Source organism: Rana temporaria, chromosome 1, assembly GCF_905171775.1.
Source record: "Rana temporaria chromosome 1, aRanTem1.1, whole genome shotgun sequence".
NCBI classification, from domain to species: domain Eukaryota; kingdom Metazoa; phylum Chordata; class Amphibia; order Anura; family Ranidae; genus Rana; species Rana temporaria.
In genome coordinates, this window is record NC_053489.1 from 340645901 (window position 1) to 340670622 (window position 24722).

The window sequence follows — 24722 nt, forward strand, 5'->3', positions numbered from 1 at the left end:
AAAATTATAATTAAAAATAAAAATACATTGTTTTTTTCAGAGACAACAGCCAGACATACTATACAGACTTGCACAGTTTGTAAGCACTTTTACAAGGCCGCAATTTAAAATGGAGAAACCAGGCAGGTTTAAAAGGAAGAAACCAAAATTATAGTGTATTATAATTCAGAAAGCTTAAGAGGGAGATACCAAGCAAATTTCAATAAAAAAAGCAAAAACTAAATTTGAGTGTAGTATTTTATTTACAAAAGACAGGAAAAAATGTTCATACAAGTAAAACATTTAGTTTTTTTGGTCAGCACAAATGCCATATAGAAGATATTAGTTTATAACTAGAGTTGAGCGAACCCGAACTGTAAAGTTTGGGTTCGGTACGGACTTTGGGTTTTTCCCGAACCCGGACCTGAACCTGAATAATTGGAAAAAGTTTGGGTCCGGGTTTCAGAGTTCAGGAAAAAAAAATGCGCGGAGGTCCCCCCAAATTCAGTAACCAGACCCTTTAGGTCTGGTATGGATATTAAGGGGAACCCCGCCGTCAATTTTAAAAAAAAAATGACGTGGGGTTCCCCCTAAATATCCATAACCAGACCCTTTAGGTCTGGTGTGGATTTTAAGGGGAACTCCACCCCAAATTTAAAAAAAAATGGCGTGGAGTTCCCCCTAAAATCCACACCAGACCCCTTATCCGAGCACATTGACCTGGCTGGCCGCAGAAAAGAGGGGGGGGGACAGAGTGCGGCCCCCCCTCTCCTGAACCGCACCAGGCCACATGCCCTCAACATTGGGAGGGTGCTTTGGGGTGCCCCCCAAAGCACTTTGTCCCCATGTTGATGGGGACAAGGGTCTCATCCCCACAACCCTTGCCCGGTGGTTGTGGGGGTATGCGGGCAGGGGGCTTATCAGAATCTGGAAGACCCCTTTAACAAAGGGGACCCCCCCTGTGTGAAATGGTGATGGGGTACACTGTACCCCTACCATTTCACGAAGGAAGTGTAAATAGTAGTTTTCAGAAAAAAAAACACACACACCGTAGAACAAATTACTTTATTGATTAAACCAAATAAAAATCCAGCGGTGAAAAAATACGATCGATGCTGTTCCCTGCTCCAACAATATCCTGCGCCGGGGTGATCTCTCCAGCGATGGCTGATCTCTCCAGCGACGGCCGATTGGTCCAGCGATGAGAACATCCATCCATTCAGAGCACAGCCCAGCGAATGACACGCCGGAGCTTTTGACAGTTCTTTTATAGGGGAGGCGGGCCACGCGTCACGTGACCCCGTCCCGCTCTGACGCAAGGGGCATGTTTGGGCTGTCCCAGTGACGTAGCAGAGTGTGCGTCAGAGGGGGACGGGGTCACGTGACGCGTGGCCCGCCTCCCCTATAAAAGAACTGTCAAAAGCTCCGGCGTGTCATTCGCTGGGCTGTGCTCTGAATGGATGGATGTTCTCATCGCTGGACCAATCGGCCGTCGCTGGAGAGATCAGCCATCGCTGGAGAGATCACCCGGCGCAGGATAATGTTGGAGCAGGGAACAGCATCGATTGTATTTTTTCACCGCTAGATTTTTATTTGGTTTAATTAATAAAGTAAATTGTTCTACGGTGTGTGTTTTTTTTTCTGAAAACTACTATTTACACTTCCTTCGAAAAAAATGGTAGGGGTACAGTGTACCCCATTACCATTTCACACAGGGGGGGGGTCAGGATCTGGAGGCCCCCTTTGTTAAAGGGGTCTTCCAGATTCTGATAAGCCGCCTGCCTGCATACCCCCACAACCACCGGGCAAGGGTTGTGGGGATGAGACCCTTGTCCCCATCAACATGGGGACAAGGTGCTTTGGGGGGCACCCCAAAGCACCCTCCCAATGTTGAGGGCATGTGGCCTGGTGCAGTTCAGGAGAGGGGGGGCTGCACTCTGTCTCCCCCTTTTTTCTGTGGCCGGCCAGGTCAACGTGCTCGGATAAGGGGTCTGGTGTGGATTTTAGGGGAAACTCCACGCCATTTTTTTTTTAATTTGGGGTGGAGTTCCCCTTAAAATCCACACCAGACCTGAAGGGTCTGGTTATGGATATTTAGAGGGAACCCCACGTCATTTTTTTTTAAATTGACGGCGGGGTTCCCGTTAATATCCATACCAGACCTAAAGGGTCTGGTTATTGAATTTGGGGGGACCACCGCGCATTTTTTTTTTACTAAAAGTCCGTGTCCCGTTGACTTCAATGGGGTTCAGAGTTCGGGTTCGGGTACGGGTTTTTAAAGTTCGGGTTCGGGTCTGAACCCGAACATCCAGGTGTCCGCTCAATTCTATTTATAACATCTTAGATAGCATTATAAGCCCTTGCTTCTACAAATTCTAGCATACACTTATTTATTTGCTAATAAATTACACCTGTATTTTGAGTTAAAACAGCACATTTAAATAACCATTAAATCTCTCTGGGGTGCCCCTGGAAGTTTACATACAGATTGAAAAACTGTGAGCTAGAATAATCTGACAACATTTGAATATCATCCTAATGGAAAAGCACATGAAAATTCTGTGTAAGAAAATTCACTTGTTTTGACACCTCATTTGTTTTATCAGAGCTCTTTCCATGTCATGAGATGAGCCATTTCACCAGCTAATGTGCTGTAGACCCTCTAATAGCTTTCAAATGTTATTGACAGAAGGTCAGACGAATTGGTACTGAAATTGACCTGCAGAAGATTTTCAGGTCTTCATAGAGATCTTCTATTAAACAACATATGAAAAAGCAACTTCTAATAGCAAACAAACCGCTGCAAGCTGAAATAGCTTTGTGCAAGATGTTTAGACACAATAATATTCCCTATAAATGTATGTATATTGCTTGGCTAGAAGGATTATTTGATTTGTTAAGCTTTATTTTGAATAGCATCATATTTCAATAGTCAGATGAAATTTTAATGTATTTAGTTAAGGTAATTCATCTGTTGATTCCTTGCATCTTGATGAAAATTGATAGCCAGAGAAGAAAAAGCAACCAATTAAATATCTTGCATTTGAAAACACAGGCATGGGGGCAGTAAGAATATTGGAAATATGGGAATATTGATTTATCTCCTGCAGCTATAAGAAAAGTGAGTTATATAAATCTATACTAATGCCAACATGCCTGCTGACTTGCTTAATGAACTGAAATCTTAATGCAGGAACTGCTAATTTTTAGGTAAAAGTGCTTGATTCTCTATGTCACTTACATTACACTTTCACCTGACAGCTATTGATTTGTAATTAGTGTTTTTTTTAAGTTGATCAAATTGTTCAAGATTCCTATACATGCATTTAAACTGGTTTTGCTACCTATGTAGACTCGAATATGGGATAGAACACTAACTTCTTTTTATAACAAGCAGGACAAAATAAGGTATTCCAATAATCGTTTCTATTTTTCTATTTTCGAACAAAACATATGTTATTGCAAAATACATTGTTTCCTTAAATACGTAGTTACTTAAATAAGAGAACCCTATTGTAAAAGTAGCAAATTAAAGTTCATCTCTTAGTAGAAATCCACCTTAATGTTCTTCTGTTTGTAGAAGTCCAACTTAAAGTTCTCTTGTTTGTACAATTCCAACTATAAGTAGACATGTGCGTTTCCATTCGTAACAAATGGATTTTCGTACAAATTTGTTAGTATTCGTACATTCAGATCAATTCGAACATCCGAATAGCTGAAAGTACTAAAATACGAAAATTACAGAATTACGAATAAGCAAAATAACGAACAAGCGAAAATACAAATGTACGATTGCACAAACTTACTAAAATACGAAACACCGAAACAGCAAAAGAACGAAAATGACATCTATAACGAACGATTTGCATTCCGTATTTTAAATCCTTTGTCTGTTCGTAATTTTGTATATTCGTATTTTCATTTGTATGTTCGTATTTTCATTTGTGTGTTGTGTAAATCCGTTTCTTTGTCTGTTCGTAAATTTGTGTACTCGAATCGTTCTTTCGAATGGGCACTGGGCAGTGTAGTTAGTGAGTGATGTATATTACTTAAAGGGGTTGTAAAGGAAAATATTTTTTTTCATAATAAGTATCCTTTACCTGCAGACATTCCTCTTTTCACTTCCTCATTGTTTGTTTTTGCTCAGAAGTTGCTCTATTTCTTCTCTGTTCTGTTCACTTTCTGCTTGTCTGATTTTACTGACCACCGTGAAGGGAGGCTTTACTGCGGTGGTCAGTAACGTGCTCACCCCCTCCTGGGAACTACATCTGTGTGGCAGGACGCTCTCTACGTGTTAGAGACTTCAAGGAGGTGTGAATTACTGGGCGTGCCGCAATTCATACTGGAAAATGTAGTTCTTACATGAACGAGCGATGCAAACCTGGAAGTGAATGAGAGAACAGAAACTAGAATGATATAGATGAAGGAATTTAATAGGAATTTACTCGTTTTTTTAACAGAATCATTACACTATTCTGTCTGTCTACCTTGCAGACATTAATTTTAGGCAAAAAATGTTTTTCCTTTACAACTCCTTTAATATCTTAGCCAATCAGCTTATCTATTTTGTGCTGAGTCACATTGGACAGTGTAAAGCCTCGTACACACGATCGGACTTCAAACAAACATTTCCGTGGATTTTTGTCCGAAGGGAGTTGGCCGAAAAGTTTGTCCGTTTTCAGAGCGAACTTTTGTCCGATGAAAACCGAAAAGTTTGTCCGATGGAGCGTACACACGCTCAAATTTTTTTGAATACTTGCTCATTTTCAAGTTTGTTGGCAAAAAGTCCGACCGTGTGTACGAGGCTTTAATATGGATTAGTCGCGTGTTGAAAATGAAACTAAAATACGAGATTACAAATGACCGCGCCGCAATGTATTTACAAAAGTACAAAATTACGAATCCATTAAACGAAAATTATTATCTAACAAAATTATGAATTTCGAATCAATGAAAATAAATTAGACAGAATTACGAATCATTCAGTATAAACGAAAATAAAACTGTTACGAAAATACGAACGGGTCCGAATTGGAAAACTTGCGTCTTACGAAATTACGAATCTTTATGAATCTACAGAGCGAGACGAAACTATTAGTAAATAACACCCTCTTAGCCCCCGTAACATCATCACAATGAGTAAAGTGCTTTTTAGGTTGCCAGAGAAAAGAGGAGAGACTATCACTATTCTACTTATGCAGCTCTGCTTTCTGCCTTCTCCATTGGTAATTGTGGGCAGTGCGATGCTGTCAGTCACAATGCCTTGGGGAAGTGGAGATAGGCATGGCTAGGCATTGCGGAGGAGGAGTATTAGCAGTTACAATCCTCATCATGCATCTACAGTGCAAAACAAAGTGATGATGCTGCAGTGATTTCACCATGGGGAAACAGCATCATCACCCAGTTTCAGAAAAGGCACGTAATATCCATTTTTAAGATTCCATGAGCCCTTAAATGTTCCTGAGCTCCTAATGTACATGTCACACTTTGTGGAAGCTAATCAACCTATATTGTTTCACCTTGCCATCTTTTCTCTTCAGGTGGCTTTCAGTAACACCACATACACAGTTTCTTGAAAAAGTATTTATACCCCTTGACATTTTCCAAAGTTTGCCATGTTACAACCAAATATGTTAATGTATTTTATTTGGATTTTATTTAACAGACCAACACAAAGTGGCACATAATTGTGAAGTGGAAGGAAAATGATAAATGTTTTTTTTTTTCACATATTTTACAAATAAATATGTGAAAAGTGTGGCATGCATTTGTATGCATTTGTATGCATTTGTATTCGGCCCTCTTTATCTTCTACCCCTAACTAAAATCTAGTGGAACTAATTGCCTTTAGAAGTCACCTAATTAGTAAATAGAGGTAATGACTAAGCGCTGATATTTGCGCGAAACATGTCTACCTCTTTGTCCTCTGCTCCATCTGTCAACCACTTGTCATATGAAGCTTCAATAAAAGGATTTTTGGAAGTGCAGCCGTTCGGAATTATTTCTTCACGTAATTAGTAAATAGAGTTCACCTGTGTGTAATTTAATCTCAGTATAAATACAGCTGTTATATGAAGCCCTCAGAGGTTTGTTAAAGAACCATAGTGAACAAACAGGCTTTGAACATCTCAGGGTGCACTGTTCAATCCATCATCCAAAAATGGAAAGAGTATGACACAACTGCAAACCTACCAAGACATGTCCATCCACCTAAACTGAAAGGCCAGGCAAGGGGAGCGTATTAATCAGAGAATTAGCCATGGTAACTCTGGGGGAGCTGCAGAGATCCACAGCTCAGGTGGGAGAATCTGTCCACAGGGCAACTATTAGTTGTGCACTCCAGAAATCTGGCCTTTCTGGAAGAGTGGCAAGAAGAAAGCCATAAGAAGTCCCGAATGCATTTTGCGAGATGTCATGTGGGGGACACAATTAACATGTGGAAGAGGGTGCTCTGGTCAGATGAGACCAAAATTGAACTTTTTGGCCTAAAAGCAAACCACTATCCGGATCACCCTGAACACACCATCCCCATAAATAAATATGGTGATGGCAGCATGATGTTGTGTTGATGGTTTTCTTCAGCAGGGATAGGGAAGCTGGTCAGAGTTGATGGGAAGATACATGGAGCCAAATACAGGGCAATCTTAGAAGAAAACCTGTTACAGTCTGCAAAAGGCTTGAGACTGGGGCAGAGGTTTACCTTCCAGCAGGACAACAACCCTAAACATACAGAGCTACAATGGAATGGTTCAGATCAAAGCATATTCATGTGTTAGAATGGCCCACCCAAAGTCAAGACCCTAATCCCAGATTAGCTATTCTGTAAGTGTCAGCAGCGATGTGTATTAGTCTTCAGCTGAATCCCTGTCTTCCTGCAGAGCACCCTTGGACCCATACAGTACAAAGGGTCTTTGCTAATGCCAAAACGTATACAAACCTCTATTCTTTATCTTCCAGCTTCCAAATTTCAGAACCTCTACTACCAATAAAAGCCATGGCATTTGGCGATTCAATAAAACGGGGTGGGACTTAGTAATGGAACTGCATTTTAGTGCAATGTGCCTGAACTTTAGCACTGCTGTTACCCAGGAAACATTTTAGGCCAGATCAATTTAACTTTAGAGTGAACCTGTGTCTAGACTATGCACACTTTAGATTTGGATGATCACAATGCTAAAAGTGTTTGTTTTCCAGCTAAGAGAAATTAAAGCAGACAGCAGTGCAAAGATGAACCAATTGCATATACTAGTGAATATATGTATGTATAAAATAAACAAATAAAGAATATAAAAAAAAAAAAACAGAAGCCGGCATTTCACAGATATTTAATTTCTCATTAGTATAATTCCTGTATAAAATCATATCTGATAAAATGCTGTACGTTTATATTATTTATGGTATTACTGTGCTGTTTGATTGTATATAATTTATGATGTATATGTGTGTAATATATTTTTGAAGGCTTTTTCACATCATGTTTTTCATTTTTATCATCTATAGTACTATGTATATAGTGAATGTTAATGATTACTTAAGGGAATAGTACAGGTTAGAGAGTTGTTATTTTCTACTTTCAGGGGTGAGGGTGGTACTATCTTAAAACTATATATTACATTTCAAGTTTTCGATTAATAGTCAATTGTTATATTTTTATAACATCTGATGTATGTGGGGGTTTTCTATTGTCTACTGGGTAATTTTTTGCTTGTAACCTAATAGAATTTTGTGTCACACATTTTTCTTTATGACTCAGTTTTGTTAATTCTACTGATATTTCACAAATCATATCACAGAATTTGAAACTGTGATAGGGCCATGTGCTGGACTGCATGCACATAATCTGCTGTTTTATTGTTGCATGTTGGGAAGTGGATCAGTCAGTATAATGGGAAATGGTAATATCAAACTAAATATACTTTATAGTACTATAATATTTGAGCTAAGACATCTTTTAAATGCAAAAAAATAAACAAGAACACAATCAGAACACGATCACAGTGGGGGTGATCTCGTTCTGAACATTACCTTATGGTTTCAGCAGGTTCGTTGGCTCCCACGTTTGGAACAGGTTGAGTTTTCTGGCGGCTCGACAGCTCAGTGGCGCGATTTTCGACTTTCCCTTCATCACGAGCCACACAGCCGAACCCCGGTAAGTCCACTTGCTTTACAAGCGAGCTGGGAGGGGACTTACTTTCCAAATAGTATTTTCTTTGTGAGGATCTTTCACTGCCCTATGACATTTTTAATGACAAGATAATGCAATTTACTGTATTTTTTTTCTAATAGTTTCAGGGTCAGTAATATTAAATTGCTATTGTACTTTTTCAAGTTTTTACAGTGAGAATATGTATTTGACTTATACTTTGTTAATCCCACTATTGTGATGCTGTCCAAGGTACTGAAAAGAGAATATTTGGCAGAGTAGTTGAGTCCGCTTTTGTGAGTTTTGCTGTATGAGGTGCTCAGGTTCATTAGCACTTCAAATTTGTCTTTCTCATAGTTTTTTTTTGCTTAGCAATTGAACAAAGTACAAAAGTAGAAAACAAAGTACATTTTTTTTTAAAAATGGCACAACATGTCTTGTTAAATAACATGATATAATTAAAAATGACTTTGTGCACTTAAACTTTAGTGATGTACTGTTCCGAGAGTCTACCAATTATCTATATTATTAATTATGCATGGTCAACATAGTAAACTTGTTATGGCAACAGGAGATGCTTACTTTCCATGTTAAGTAATCATGGGCCACATCATTTTTATATACTGCCTAAAGATAGGCTAGGAGATCATGGCCTATATACAATATATGCCTGGGAAATCTTAACTTAAGGCACGGGGGTTGATTTATTAAGGAGTACACAACGATGCATGCATGATCAACATTATTTTTTATCAAGGATATAGGTGGCCAGTGGCAGCATGTTATTCAAGAATAAACACTGATATTTTAGTATTAAAACTGAGTACAAAAAAAAAAGGTACAGTGCATTTTCTCTGCAATTTTTTCAGAGCTGTCCCTTGCGGTACTTTTTTTCCACCATTGGATCCTCTCACTTTTCTGGGCTGAATGATGGTCAACAACATTTAACAAATTGCCTCTGAGCCCATGCCACCTGACTGCCAGCACCCAGTCTGTGATTAAACAGTGAAAAAGAAGCTTCACAGTGATGAGCTCCAGGGCCGTCTTAAAAGCATCATGCGCCCCTGGGCAAAGTAATGATCTGGGGCCCCTACAATGGAGACAGTGCAGGAAAACAGACATCAAGTAGGTAGGAGGCAGACAAGTGGAGCTTCCCCCTCCCCTTCCCTGTACATTCTGTACAGCAAAGAAACAGTGGGAAAGTACTACATACATAAAATAACAAAGCTGTCCTGTGCATATAATATATCTTCTAGATTAATGCCTCCCCAGCACTTTGACACCTCTACACCCCAGATATCCCCCAGCACTCTGACCCCTCTACACCCTAGATATCCCCCAGCACTCTGACCCCTCTACACCCTAGATATCCCCCCCAGCACTCTGACCCCTCTACACCCCAGATATCCCCCAGCACTTTGACCCTTCTACACCCCAGATATCCCCCCAGCACTCTGACCTCTCTACATCCCAGACATCCCCCCAGCACTCTGACCCCTCTACACCCTAGATATCCCCCCAGCACTCTGACCCCTCTGCACCCTAGATATCCCCCAGCACTCTGACCCCTCTACACCCTAGATATTCCCCCCAGCACTGTAACCATATGCCATAAGATACCCCTTGTATTTTGACCTTGCTACATCCCTGATACACCATATACTGTGGCCTCTCTATATCCCTGATACCTCTAGCACTATAGCCATCCAAGCTACCCCAAGCATTGATACCCCTATACACCCCGGATCCCCCCTCAACATTGTTTTCCCCCCATACACACTTAATATCCCCCAGCGCCATTATTCCATCCATATAGTACCCCTTTTTCCAGTGGAGATACAGTGCATGTAAACTTTTGGCTCTGTGCCCACCTTCAGCACTGCACTCACCTATACCAATCAAGCAGGCAGAAGGAGGGGCGCAGAAGGGAGCATCCCTCCAGGCATTCCATGCCTTTCTGTGAAAACAGTGCTGGACAGCTGGGCTCACTATGACACCATCCAGAATGCTATTTCTGAAGGTGGGCTCTCAGTGCTGTCGACTCAGCAGCTCCCACTCCAGCTCCTACCCTGCAGCCTTTGAGTCCTGCGCATTTAAGCTGCATGGGGTGGGGTCAGAGCATCACTGGTGCTCCGGCCCTGCACCTCCCTGCTGGCTGGGAAATAATAGGTATCGTTCTGCACAGCATGAAGAACCACTGCCAGCCTGCCTCCCCTGTGTATCCATCACACTGAGTCATGGGGCTCCCAATTTTGGGGCAGCCTGGACTCAAGGACTAGCTGCTTTGGGGAAAGGGCAGGGGCCCCCCATGCAGCTGGGGTCCCTGGGTGTGCCCTCTCATTAAGACAGCCCTGATGAGCTCATCTTCCCATCACTTTAGCTAACTATGTAGCTTTGCAATTTAAAGTAAATGTAATGTGCTTTGCTCATGCAAGGTAAAGCAACACATTTACTTTAATTAAAGGCCCACCAGTAGTTTTTACATACCTTCCTTTTGGTTTTAAAATATGGCATTTAGACGCCAGAAGTGAAGAGAAATACAGAGACTTCAGAGTATGGAGAACATGTCACTTGCCCAACTTAACTTCTCATGACAGTGCTAGTGTTTTGTGACCATTTACAACTTGTAGCTTACACCTCTGCTTTTTACTCCTGCTGTCTAATGGAGTAATAATAATAATAAGTATAAGATTCTGGTAGGGGTTCCATTAAAGTGAACTTGTTGTTTTGCCCTATATGAGCAAATCACAGGTTTACTTAAAGGTTGGACACATTGCCAAATTGTAACTAATACCGCGTACACCCGATTGGTCCATCCGATGAGAACGGTCTGATGGACCGTTTTCATCGGTTAACTGATGAAGCTGACTGATGGTCAGTCGTGCCTACACACCATCGGTTAAAAAAACGATTGTGTCAGAACGCGGTGACGTAAAACACAACGACGTGCTGAAAAAAACGAAGTTCAATGCTTCCAAGCATGCGTCGACTTGATTCTGAGAATGCGTGGATTTTTAACCGATGGTTGTGCCTACTAACGATCGTTTTTTTCTATTGGTTAGGTATCCATCGGTTAAATTTAAAACAAGATTGCTTTTTTTAACCTATGGATAAATAACCGATGGGGTCCACACACGATCGGTTTGGTCCGATGAAAACGGTCCATTAGACCGTTTTCATCGGTTTGACCGATCGTGTGTACACGGCATAATGCTTTATTTGTTTGTCTTCAGGGATATCTCGGAGCTGTGATTCCAGCCGGTCTCAGTTTAGATATCTAAAACTGAGCAGATAAATTACATCCACTGTAATGAATGCTAAGTATAGATGAGTGAGAAATAATTTTAGAGAAATCAAAGCAATCACACCATTACAGTCTTCAAAAGATGTAATCAGGTAGCATATGCAGTAGAACACAAGCATTAATTTAATACTGGAAAATCACTTTTTTGTGGTCAAAGCATTTAATTATTTTATAATGGAGCATTCTTTTTCACTTAATTTTCAGTCTTTTAAGTTGGATGATATTATATTGTTAAAAGAACATTAAATACTACTACTAATTAATTAAATGAGTTTGATTGTTGAATTAACGACAGTCATAGAGTTTGGAAATTTACCAAATCTTTCAATATATCTAAAAGAAACAACATTTAACAGGATTTGCCACATAATTTCCAGCTCTGTAGAAATTAAAATTGGAAGGCGTGGCAAATTTTTTTTTTTTTTTTAAGTGTATTTTGTGCGTGTACTCGAGAGAGGAGCCGGACTGCAGGAGTTGGGAGTAGGCAGGCCTCCCCCAGAGGCAATCTGCCATCTTTCTCCATGCCCCGGGTGGCAATGGCGGGTGTGTGAGGGGGTCCTCCCACACAGCCCACCCTACCTGCTCCGCTTTGAAGCCCAACGGGGCAGAGGGACTCCCTATAAGGGAGTGAGAGGATTAGCCCGCTCAACCAGCCCCATTAGTCCTTCGCCTCTCTTTTAGAGACCGCGTGGTCAAAGTGCGTGTGTTAACCCAATTTAGAGTGCGTGTGTAGGTGTGGTGGTTTTTGTGGGAGGGGGGTGGGCGTACTAAGCACAGGCTTACCTTGCATAGCACACCCACCGGGAGCCGGGCTGAGACCACCAAACTCAATTCACATGAAGCCGAGACCGGGATCCGAACCTCTAGCTGCAGAGGTGAATGGCTTGTCAGCACAGTGCCAATCGCGTTGAGCCACCGCAGCTCTGCGTGGCAAATTCTAACAAAACTAAAAAGGTTAAGTCTTGAATTGGTGATATATTATTGCAGTTACAATTTATGTCATGTGGTTAGCTGTTAGTTGTTCTCCCACTACATCTTTGGTTTTCGGATTTAGTACAGGGAAGTGGTGCAGCTTCACAAGCAAAGTCCAGGGCAGATTTAGTTAAAGTGGTTGTAAACCCTTACAGACCACTTTGACCCACAGGTAGGCCCTGATAAAGGCTTACCTGTTGGTACAAGAAATATCTCCTTAACCTACACGGTTAAGGAGATATTTCCAAGAAAGACAGCAACGATGTCTACAGCGCATGCGCCATAGAAGACGGCGAGCTGCTACTAACAGCATCATACCATTAGTGGCGGCTCCCACGTGCAATGCGCGGGAGTGACGTCATCGCTGCTCCGGCCAGTCACAGCGCCGGAGCAGCGATACCCGGAAGTCACTCCGGGTATCATGGCGGCGATGGAGGAGGTGTTCCGAGGACCGATACAGGGGCTTCGTTCTCAGGTAAGTAATTCATAATGAGCTAGTATGCTATGCATACTAGCTCATTATGCCTTTGTCTTGCAGGTTTTTTTTTTAAGAGAGGGTTTACTTCCTCTTAAAGCACCTAATAACTTGGCAACCTCTAAATGGATTTAGCTTTCTTTTAATGCCTACAAATGCGTGACAATTTGTTTGGAACCAATGCTGCTCCAGCAAGCTCTAGCTACATGTACCTACCACACCTTGCCTCTTGGCCCTGCCATGTCCACCACCAGCATGCTTCACTATGTTGAATAGTGCCGTCCATGTTGCTTTGTTTATGTTAGCAGAACAGAAGATCCACTAACCTGGTAAGCTTCCTTGTTTAAGGTTTAGTTCCCACTCCAGAAAGGCTCAGGTGACCATCAGCCCTCTATGTATAGCTGGCCACCCAAGTGTGCCACGTGGCTCCCCTTGATTTCATCAAACTACAGAAAATGAAAATTGTAAGTGTTTCACTAGACATGCTTTTAGTTTGGCATTAATTGCCTTCAGGCTCTAGTATTCATTTTGCTTCAGTCCTATTTAAATAATACATAGGAATAGTCCTCAGTGAGTAAGCGTAGGGTCATTTTCCACATCTATGTGATTGTGTTTGTAAATTAGAAGAGATGCCACAAATACTTTACATAAGCAAATGCCACATTCTAATACAATCGGATTCCCGCCAGTTCAATTGTTTTGCCTTATTCTTCTTTCGCATTCTATTCCCCTGCATCACTGAGGCCAATTTAAACAGCAAATGCAAATATTTTTCATCTCTCATTCACACCGCTTTGTGCTCGCGGGACAGCCTTTTCATTGTATATGTGTGTGCTTGCAAGAGATTTACTGCCTTGTGGCATGCCACATGTCTTAAAAATTACTGTGCCCATTTTCTAGTGAAATAATTTCAACAAAGAGTGGCTCCTATTACAGCTAGAGAAGCAGAGACGTCATGATTTATTATTATTTATGGTCCCCGGGCCTTGTTTATGCACGATGGGTTAGGTGCGCGGGATAGCAATGCCATTATGCAAATGACATTGAATGTCCTTTCTGAGCCTAAATAATTTTTGTGTTGGACGATTAAACCTCATCTGTTATTGATATGGGCTGCAGTCGGGCTATTAAAGAGTCCCAACAGTACTTACTCCCAGTAATGGGAAAATTGAGAGGAAGAGTCTAAACAATTGCCTCTAGTGTGCTGTGATTGTCTGCTAGGAGTAGAACATAATAAACCCCCTGAATAGAAATTGTGTTTACTACTTAGGGATAAATAAAGAGGGGAGAAAATGTAATAAATTACACTTTGCGATTTGAATAGAGCACAGCAGAGCATTGGCGTTCTTTCCAATGTATTTATAGATTTTATTTATTTTCTTTTTTTTTAGGTAAATAACAAGTAGCTTGGAATGATTCCCATCCAATACGCAGAAGGACAGGCTGGGAAGTGGGGGGTGGCTGCTAGTTAAGTAGAACAGAGGACCAACGTTTGCAATATGGACAGGGGAAACAAGGGAGCTAACATCACCACTTCCCTTTTCTCTCTCTCTCTTTCTCTCTCCCTCTCCTTTTTTGACACAGCTGTGCAGTTACATTTTGATCAGTCTTGATAGCTTATGAATTCCAAAATTGACAAAATTTATAGAAAAATGAGGATAATCCATCTTCCTTAGCAGCCTGTCAGGAGCTGGCTATACTTCATAATCCTCAATTACAGATGCTATTTTCAGGCATTTACATGCAGATATTAAACACAAATGAGAAACAAAGGAGGAATGGAAATACAGCTATTTATATGTCCAGTATAATGTTTTTTAGAACCCAGAAATATAAAGCATATGAGATCTTTGTATTTATAGGATCTAAGCAGTTTGGATGCAAATTCTTTTTTTTTTCTTTGAAAACTCCTTTGTCATGATGATGTTTGATTACACTAACTGAACTTTTGTTATGGAAGGAATTTGAGTTTGTTTTTAACAGCATTTGAAAATCACGATTGTCCGCTGTGTAAAAAATCAGCTGTGTGGTAAGCATTTCACACCAAATATATGGCAGTGTTTAGGTAAAAATGTGAGGAGAGGTGTTTAATCCTAATAGCCCCATGTGTAAAAAAGGGATTAACAACTGTTATCATCTATTTCAAATCCAATTATTGATAAAGAACCTTTATTAAGGATTAATAAACTTATCCCATGTAGGTTGTCATAGACTGATCTGTTGAGTTGGCATGACTTCCGCACTCAACCACTTGTAGGGTAGATGATGAAATGCTTTTCTGGCAATTTGTCATTCAAAACATAACATTTTAAAATGTAAAGTACATGCCTCTAATTGTTTAAACACAGTATAATCAACGTTTCTTTTTCTACCTTAGTAGGTCAGTTATGTTCTCTCGTACAAAATTAAAATTCAATGTATTAGCAACCATTCACATCCATGCTGTAATCTTTCTAGTACTAGCTATTAAAGAAAAAAAAGAAAAAATATGAAATAGTAAAATCTACACAAATAAGATTAATACAGGCATACCCCACTTTTAAGTACACAATGAGGTTTATTAACTATTGCTGGAAAGTGCAAAATCAGGCTCATTTCTGCATAGAAACCAATGAGCTTCCAGGTTTATTACCAGGCTTAATTGAACAAGCTGGGGTTATAAGCTCATTGGTTTCTAAGCAGAAGTGAGCCTGATTTTTCATTTTCCATCGATAGTAAATAAACCCCCATTGTGTACTTAAAAGTGGGGTATACCTGTAGGTATAAAAATACAGAAGATGAGATGCTGTTCAACTTTAAAAGTGTGGCAAGACACAGGTCATAGTGCTAAGTGCATTAAAGACTCTGTTGCACTATATATGTATGTATTGCTAAATAATGTGAGCAGAGATTATAAATAATTCAGGGACATACAGATTGATGGCAGACAGTGGCATTACTACTACAAGTACTTACATGTACAGATGCTTGTTGAAGGGGAGAATCCCAAACTAGCCCACAGCCATGAGACTCCAGTATGCCTTGTGGTTGCTACACAAGTTTGGGCTTGGATAATTTTTAAGAGCTTTATTAATATACAATTATGTCCACTGTTTAGAATACAGATGTCTGTCACCAGTGGCAGCTGGCGTTTAATTTTCTTGGATGGGTGGCCTGCTGCCTCCCCAGCCAGCCAGTCACCCCCCCAGCCAGCCAAACAACAGCCACCAGCACCCCTATGCTCAATCAATTGCTGCTCCCCCATTGCTCGATCACCCCATAGCTCACCCATCACATGCTAGGCCCCCTGCCAGCCCCTGCACTTACCCCATCCAGGACTTGACTTTGCACCTGCGTCTCCTCACAAATCCCGTTGGTCTCTTATCCTCCCAGTCAATCAGGACTTAGAACCCATGGCCAATTAGGTCTTAGGACGCCTGGAGAAGCAGGAAGGCAATAGCGAATATTAATGTGCTATTGTCACACAGGTGGGTGGGCTTGGGGTGCAGTGCCCATTCTTTTTGAAGCCAATTAGATCCTCTGGCTCTAATCATGTCCTGCATGTAGATTAGGTGCTGGACGCATGGATTGGGGGGGCACCCCTGCGCCACCCAACATTAGAGATGATTTTTTTCCTCCACCTTGCAAACTGCAAACTAGTACTGACTAGGATTTTTGTGATTTTCTTCTCCCTCATTTTCTTTCCTCTCCCCGCTAACGTAACCCCAGTGCTGAGGAGCATAAGAGGGGCAAACAAGGATGCTATGCAAGTGCCCGACATCCTGCTTATGAAATGATGACTTTATCGCTTGTTAGGATGCCAGTGGCTGGCTTTCATGGTGCCCAAGGTGGAATCATGCACGATTAAAACCTGTGGCTTTTTGTAACAAAATGACAGACTTGATTCTCTTGCTGGCTTGTTGACAATTTATGGGCGTTTTGCCTAGGCACTCCTGAAGAACCCAGAAGGCACCCTGGTTGAAAAAAGTTGTGCTAGATATCCAACAGCCTAAACTGGTAGATTAATGGTTACAAAACTTTACATAGTACACATTCTCACAACTGGTTGTACATGGCAGGGCGTCAGACTTTTGAAAGTAAGGATACAGTAAGGGTAAATTATATGCTGGTTGGTAAGTGTGCCAATACTTACTTTTTTTATGTAAATAACCAATGCTGTATCCTGGCCTAGGCCAACAAGGCCCAGGCCTAGGGCAGCACTTTGCAGGGGGGCAGCACGGACAGTGTCCCCGCCGGTTTGCGCTACACTGTTGTGAGCGGTTGGCATTCTGCAACTGTGGGGGGGCGTCGCTTCAATTTTTTTACCATCCCTGTCCCATTGCAGAGATTTCCCTTCACTTTCTGTCCCATAGCCAAACAGGAAGTGAGAGGAAATCTATGCAAATTAAGGGAATCCATTGCCCCCCTCCCCCCAGGCCATCAGAACTAGTGTCCCCACTTGAAAATTTCTTAAACCGCAAGGGTTGTGGCCTTGACAGGAAGAGGTGGGTCATATTTAAATTAGGGGGTGCACGAGTTAGTCAGGCCTAGGGCAGCACAAAACCTAAATACACCCCTGTAAATAACAGAGTTAGTTACTTTACTGTATTCTAAAATCACTAATTAGTGTAGGTTCAAATGCAATACTAAGAAAATGTGAACTTTTAACAGTACAAATGCTCATCGACTATTTAGAAGTTGTGATACAACACAGCTTAGGAAACATATGGGCTCATGTACTAAAGGATTTGAAAATCTAAACTCAACAAATTATGTAAATATTCACTTATATTCAATTATCCAATCATGTGTATCACACATTCCTGTTTACTTATTTCATCTCCACTTGATTGGGTATTCAAAGTGAACAGGAATTTGCTTTTCACGTGATTGGAAAACTAAAGTGAATATTCACTCTTTTAGTAAATCAGCTTTGTGGTGTTGGCAATAATCCAGTGTATGGTATATTCCTGTGTATAAAGGATGTACAATCAAAAGCAAGGTAAATTGCAAAATTGCAAAATATGTGATAAACCCTTCACACATATAACAGGGGGAATAAATAGATACTTTGCTTTATATCTAGTATAGTGAAGAAGAGTATGATATATAAATATTAAAGAAAATATGTCTAGATGACATATGGGAGCTTCCACCTACATTTCTTTAAAAAGTGCAGGCTCCATAACTGTTATCTTTTTGCTTTCCTGACACCTGATATGCACATACTTCTTCCAGGTCAGAGACTCACCCAGTAGTGGAACCAAGATGAAACTAACAACCCTGGAACATGTATATTCAAAGCAAGTCACAAAGGCTGCCGCTGCTTCCTTACCTATCCTGACAGCCTCTTTTTAAAACATACAATATACCTACATACATAAAACATACTACATCTCTATTGATATACTCAGTAAAGAATCTGTAGCTTGCTGCATTGGGGTCTTGGCACGCAAAAATCCCCTATGTTTTTCTTATACGGCAAAGGATTCATTTTATTTATTTTTTGAATTTTAAAATGTGGTTTTACTCTTTGTTCAGTATATTATCATTTGAACCTGCATGGTGGTGTTTAAACCTGAGAAACCTGAGGCATATAAATGTGCTCAGGGGTATCAGTTTCTTATATTAATAAAAATGTTTAATTGAATTAAATTAATTTGAGATTGGCATGCAGCATTTTAGGTGCTATGTAGTCTGTTACAGCTCCCTTTGGGATCTCAAATTTCTATTTTACCGCACTAATTGCTAATTCACACTTTCCCAGGCAAAGAAATCCATTCTGTAATAAAAATTTGGACTGATGGTCTTTCAGCACTTCCACACTTCTCTTCACTCAAGATATTGAGAATATAGAGTGTATATTATGTTTTAAAGTGGTTAAAAACTGCTGACATGAAATATGAACAAAGCATATTCCTCTATAGTATGTATGTGTCCCAGTCCAGAGACAAATACAGTGTAATTTATGTCTGCTGTCTCATTCCTCTGCTATCTGCATGAGTCACTTTTGGCAAGTTTTTCTGACACCAAGAGAAAAACAGGGATGGGGAGGGAGCTCCAGCACACAGCCTGTGATCGACAGCCACAGCTTTGTTCCTGTGTGCTGTGTGAAGGGGAGTTCCTTTCCCTCAATCAGCTCTCACTGAGCTCTGCAGAGTGTACATTCAGCTCCCCAAAAAGCTGAAAAAAATGCTGTACTTTGAACAGCTGCAGAGAAGATTTCAGATAGGATTTGTTTAATCTCTGTGAGGCTAGTCACTTTACTGTGGTGGACTACATATGTCACATGTCAGTATAATACATGTTCTAGATAAATTACTTTAACCACTTTACAACCGGAGGCCGTCTTTTAACGTCCTCGGCTTTGTGCGGCTTTGTGCAGTGATATCTAAATGATGCCCGCAGCTACAGGCATCATTCAGATATCAATGTTTTCAGCCTCCGATTCTGTGCACTATAAGAACGATCAAAGTGGCAGTTCTGCCGATTGATCGTTCTTATAGGCGGCGGGAGGGAACGTCCCCCCTCCCGCCATCATCCGGTGCTCCCCCGGCCTCTCCCGTGCCATCGGGGGCCTGGAGAGCGAATCGGCCAGCGCTGTCTGGGAAGCATAGAGATGACTGGTGACCAGATGGTCACCAGTCATCTCTATGACAGTCGGAGGCCCGGGCGCAACGTTATGACGTCACGCACCGGAACCCGCAAGTAAACAAAGCCGCAATTGAGGCTGTCGGCATGTGATCGTTTTTTTTCACCGATTTCATGCTTGTAAGCCTGGAGGAGAGATATGGAGTCTTATTGACCCCACATCTCTCCATAAAGAGGACCTGTCACAGTGATTCCTATTACAAGGGATGTTTACATTCCTTGTAATAGGAATAAAAGTGATCTAAAAAAAAATGTAAAGAAAGGTGTAAAAATAAAAAAATGAAGTAAAATAAAAATAAAAATTAAATATGTAAACGCCGTTCAAACCCCACATTGTGTGCGTTAGAGCGTGTGCAACAGTTCTAGCAGTAGACCTCTGGAACTCGAAAATAGTAACCTGTAAAAAAATGAAAACGTTGCCTATGGAGATTTTTAAGTACCGAAGTTTGGCTCCATTCCATGAGTCTGCGCAATTTTAAAGTGTGACATGTTAGGTATCTATTTACTCAGCGTAACATCATCTTTCACATTATACAAAAAAATTGGGCTAACTTTACTGTTTTGTTATTTTTTAATTCATGAAACAGTTTTTTCCCCTAAAAAAAGGTGCTTGAAAAATTATTGCGCAAATACCGTGTTAATAAAGTTGCAATGACCGCCATTTTATTCCCTAGGGTGTCTGCTAAAAAAAATATATATAATGTTTGGGGGTTTTGATTAATTTTCTAGCAAAAAAATTAGATTTTTACATGAAGGAGAGTGCCAAATTGGGTGCGAAAATAGGCCCGGTTGTCAAGTGGTTAAAGAACAACACTTTTCTTTATTTTATAAAGTTAGCCAATCAGAAAGAGATGGAGATTTTGCATGTAACATTTTTTGTAATACATTTTATTTTTGTTTTGTTTATTAAAGACTTGTTAGGTACAGCCTCTGTTAAAATGATACATTATGAAGTTGTTGTCTCTTAACTGATCATTCAGAATTTTAGGTAATATGGTAACACGTATATAGAGATTCGTAGAAAATTAAGTCAGCGGTTTCTTTTTTTTGTAAACTGTGATGAAAGAAATATGTGGGCTACCATTGCTGATCTGTCTCTAAAGGTGCTAATTATTTGGCTTTTGTTTTGATCCACTGGGGGTTAATTTAGTTAGGGCAAAAATGTTATTCACTTTGCAAGGTACTTTTCTCTTAGCTTAGCAAATGAGGTGAAGCTCTGCATCCAATCATGTGCAAGCAAATGACTGTTTTTGTTTTATTTGCTTGCTTGTGATTGGGTATTCTTTGCAGACAGTTTTCACCACACCCACTAAGTTAAGGTAAAATTCAGTTGCAACGTGAACAACCTATTTGACCATTAACAATCTCATTTTGTGAAGTCAGAACACTGAAAGTGAACCCAAAAAAATACAGCCTTCAGTCAGTAATGATCAGTTTGTCTGCCTAGGGAAACGGCAAACCTCTGGGCTGCTTCTGTGTGTATGGAGGAAGGATGAGAACCATGGGAACGGGGTGGCAGGGCTTCCATTTTTAAATATGTAAAACTGATAAAATAGCTTTATAGCTGCCTTAATTAACTTTATGGTCTGTGTCAATGGGTTTTTATTTTTTCCAAGGGGGTTTTGCATGAGAATTCAAAACCTGCTTGAAGCAGTTCAAAAGGAGGTCAACTGCAAGTCAAATGCAGCAGTCAATAAATTATGAATGATCGGAGAAATAGCTCAAACTGACATCAAACGAATGAGATCAACAAAAACCTAAAGCCATGGACACAGGCCTTTTTCAGTGACCAAATAGGCTTGACTCTCTGATGAATTTGTATATATTGCAAAGAACTAGTAAAGCTTGAATATTGCTCTTTACGTTATCAAATAAACATGAAAATCTGTTCTTCTTGTAAAAGATGACTGAATATAGCTTATTGTATTTTTCCTTATAGACAACAGACTATTCAGCCATGGCATCGCTAACTGGTGGTTTGGAAGAGATGAAGTCTAGTCTAACAAGTCCTTCTTCAGGCGATTTAGGTGGAGCTGTTCCTGGACCACAATCATATCCTATTGTGACAGGTAATGAACAATTTAATAAAATCTAGCCTATACTATAAAACATTGCAAAGAACAATGATGATGTACAAAACCTTGGGCTTTTCCTTTCTTCAATATATATGTAATTTCTATTTGTCCTTTTCAATTACAGGGTTGTCTTATTCAGTTACAGGGTGTGAGCTAAAACAAACTTGCACATAATTTACTAAAAACAAATTCACATAAAACAAATTTACTATACAACCACTTTAAGAGACTCTTCTCAGCACTGGGTATCAAGAGAGTAATTCTCCCAATCTACAAGACTCTGGTCCGGCTGCACATAGAGTATGCTGTCCAGTTCTAGGCATCAGTCCTCAGGAAGGATGTACTGGAAATGGAGCGAGTACAAAGAAGGGCAACAAATATAATAAAGGGTCTGGAGGATATTTGTTATAAAGAAAGGTTGCGAGCACTGAACTTATTCTCTCTGGAGAAGAGATGCTTGAGAGGGGTTATGATTTCAATTTATAAATATCGTACTGGTGACCCCACAGTAGGGATACTTTTTCACAGAAGGGAGTTTAACAAGACATGTAGCCACTCATTAAAATTATAAGAAAAGAGGTTTAACCTTAAACTACGTAGAGGGTTCTTTACTGTATGAGCTGCAAGGATGTGGAATTCCCTTCCACAGGCGGTGGTCTCAGCAGGGGGCATCACTAGTTTTAAAAAAACTATTAGATAAGCACCTGAATTGACCATAACATAAAGGAATATACAAGGTAATACTGACATATAATCCCACACATAGTTTGGACTTGATGGACTTGTGTCTTTTTTCAACCTCACCTACTATGTAACTATGTAAAGGAAAACAGAGTGGATTATTTTACATATGGTCTAATGTTTTTTTAGAAAACTGCCAAAAATCAATCACCACAAATCTTGAATCCAATTGGCTAATTATTCTCTATACATATTAATTGCCGTAATACATTGGCAAATATGTGTACATATTACGCCTGGGAAGACAAAAAGCTGAACTATTAGGTACTATGAAGTGTGTAATATGCTACTGAGGTACCCTGGGGGAAGAAGCTAAGTGTTTCTCTTGTTTTATCAACTGCATTCCTTAAGTTTAAGTACATGAGAGATTCTCCTGCTCGTGTTTTGTATGAATAAACCAGTAGGTGATCCATATAAGTTTGTTGAGCATCACAAAGTAGCAGAAGAGTTTAGAATAAATGTTAAATTGATCATTAAAACACCATAGGACCAACTCTATTACTTTATTTTAGTTTATTTTCTGAATGTTTATGTATGCTCCTGGCACCTTTCAAACAGAGTTTATGGGACTCAGTTAGCAAAGCAATCTAACTACTGTTTACCTGATGTTAAATGGAACAGAGCACAAATAAACTTGAACCCTAAGGGAGATGACAGCTGGAATTGGTGTGTTGGTGTTTAAATAAATGCAATGAAAACCTGTATCTGTACCTTTTTGCTAAACAATTATTTTCCTTTACTGTAATGAGTTCTGATAAAAGACCTTTAAACTATATCCCCTTGTGCTTTGCATGGCATGCAGCATTTAAACACTTTAGTTTTATTATGATAAATATTTTCCTGTCTGGTAAAGAAATTAAGACATATAGCTGATTTCATGTAAAAATTACAAGTTAAACTGATACAAACTAAAACCTTAGAGCTCATATACATGGCTGCATGGACAAATAGCTAACTATATAGAGATATGACTAAGAATGAGTCCAACTCATAGTCCAAGTACCACTGATATCATAATTACAGAATTACATCGTTTTTAAGCTTGACAGGTCCATCCAGTTCAACCTATGTGTGTGTATGGGTGTGTGATTTATATTCTCTAACACTTCCTATAACCCTGAATATTTTGTTTCCTGAGGAAGACCTCTAAATGTTTTTTGAAGTTGTTAGTACTCTCAGCTAGTGTCTCTTCCATGTTTTTTATTGCTCTAGCAGTACTTCCTCATAGTACAATAAAAAAACACCTTGGTCTGACAAGAACAGTCTTTCATAAATCCATATTAACCACCTCTCACCCACGCTATAGCCGAAAGACAGCTACAGTGCAGACTTTATTTGGCGGCGTCCATGTTACATAGTTAGTCAGGTTGAAAAAAGACACAAATCCATCCAGTTCAACCACAAAAAAATAAACAAACAAAATAAAAAACATGTCCTCCGAGAATGCGCCGCCTGTGGGACCCATGTAGGGCATGTGTGGTCACGCTCTGTGATCCAAGCCCCTTACCAAATGATCAGCTGTGAACCAATGACAGTTGATTATGTGATATAAACAGAAGATCGTAATCTTCTTTTTTTTCCTCATGCTGACAGAGTGAGGAGAAAAATAAAAGTCGATTAGCGGCTTCTGTCAGAGGGACATCAGTCCCGATCATGGAGAACCACAGCTGCTGTGCCCACCAGTGCCACGTATCAGTGCATATAAGTGCTGCCTATCAGTGTCCAGCAGTGCCACCTGCCTGTGCCCACCAATGCCACCTATCAATGCCCACCAGTGCCACCTATCAGTGCCCAGCAGTGCTGCCAATCAGTGCCCATCAGTGCCTCATCTTCAGTGCCACCTATCAGTGCTGCCTATCAGTGTCACCTACCAGTGCCCATCAGTGCCATCTATCAGTGCCACCTATCAGTGCTGCCTAACAGTGCCACCTATCAGTGCCACCTCTCAGTGCCCATCAGTGCAACCTATCAGTGCCCACCAGTGCCGCCACTTAATGCCCATCAGTGGCACCTTAGCAGTGCTTATTAGTGCAGCCCACCAGTGCCACCTATTAGTGCCCATCAGTGCAGCCTCATCTGCGAACATGATGGAGAAAAATTACCTGTTTTCAAAATTATGAAAACAGTTGTTTTTTTTCCTAAATGTTCGGTCTTTTTATTATTTTTTTTAGCAAAAAATAAAAAACACAGGAGTGATTAAATACTCTCAAAAGAAAGCTCTATTTGTGGGAAAAAATGATAAAAAATGTATTTGGGTATAATGTTGCATAATCGCGCAATCGTCATTTAAAGTGTGAGAGCGCTTAAAGCTGAAAACTGGCCTGGGCAGGAAGGGGGTTTAAGTGCCCAGTAAGCAAGTGGTTAAGTCAGAGTCAGGTACTTATAGCAGTTATAGGTCAAATA

The 24722-nt window shown here is 40.3% G+C and overlaps 1 protein-coding gene across 2 annotated transcripts in view; it reads left to right on the forward strand.

Moving 5' to 3' along the window:
- Positions 1-24722, forward strand: part of PAX5 (paired box 5) — a 275149-nt gene that overhangs the window by 169559 nt on the left and 80868 nt on the right. Inside the window, exons 7-8 of one of the 2 annotated variants that reach the window (XM_040361643.1) lie at positions 8018-8128; positions 21443-21572. In XM_040361643.1, the coding sequence (XP_040217577.1) occupies positions 8018-8128; positions 21443-21572 (241 nt within the window). The remainder of the gene's footprint in view (positions 1-8017; positions 8129-21442; positions 21573-24722) is intronic. The other variant, XM_040361652.1, reaches the window with a different exon arrangement.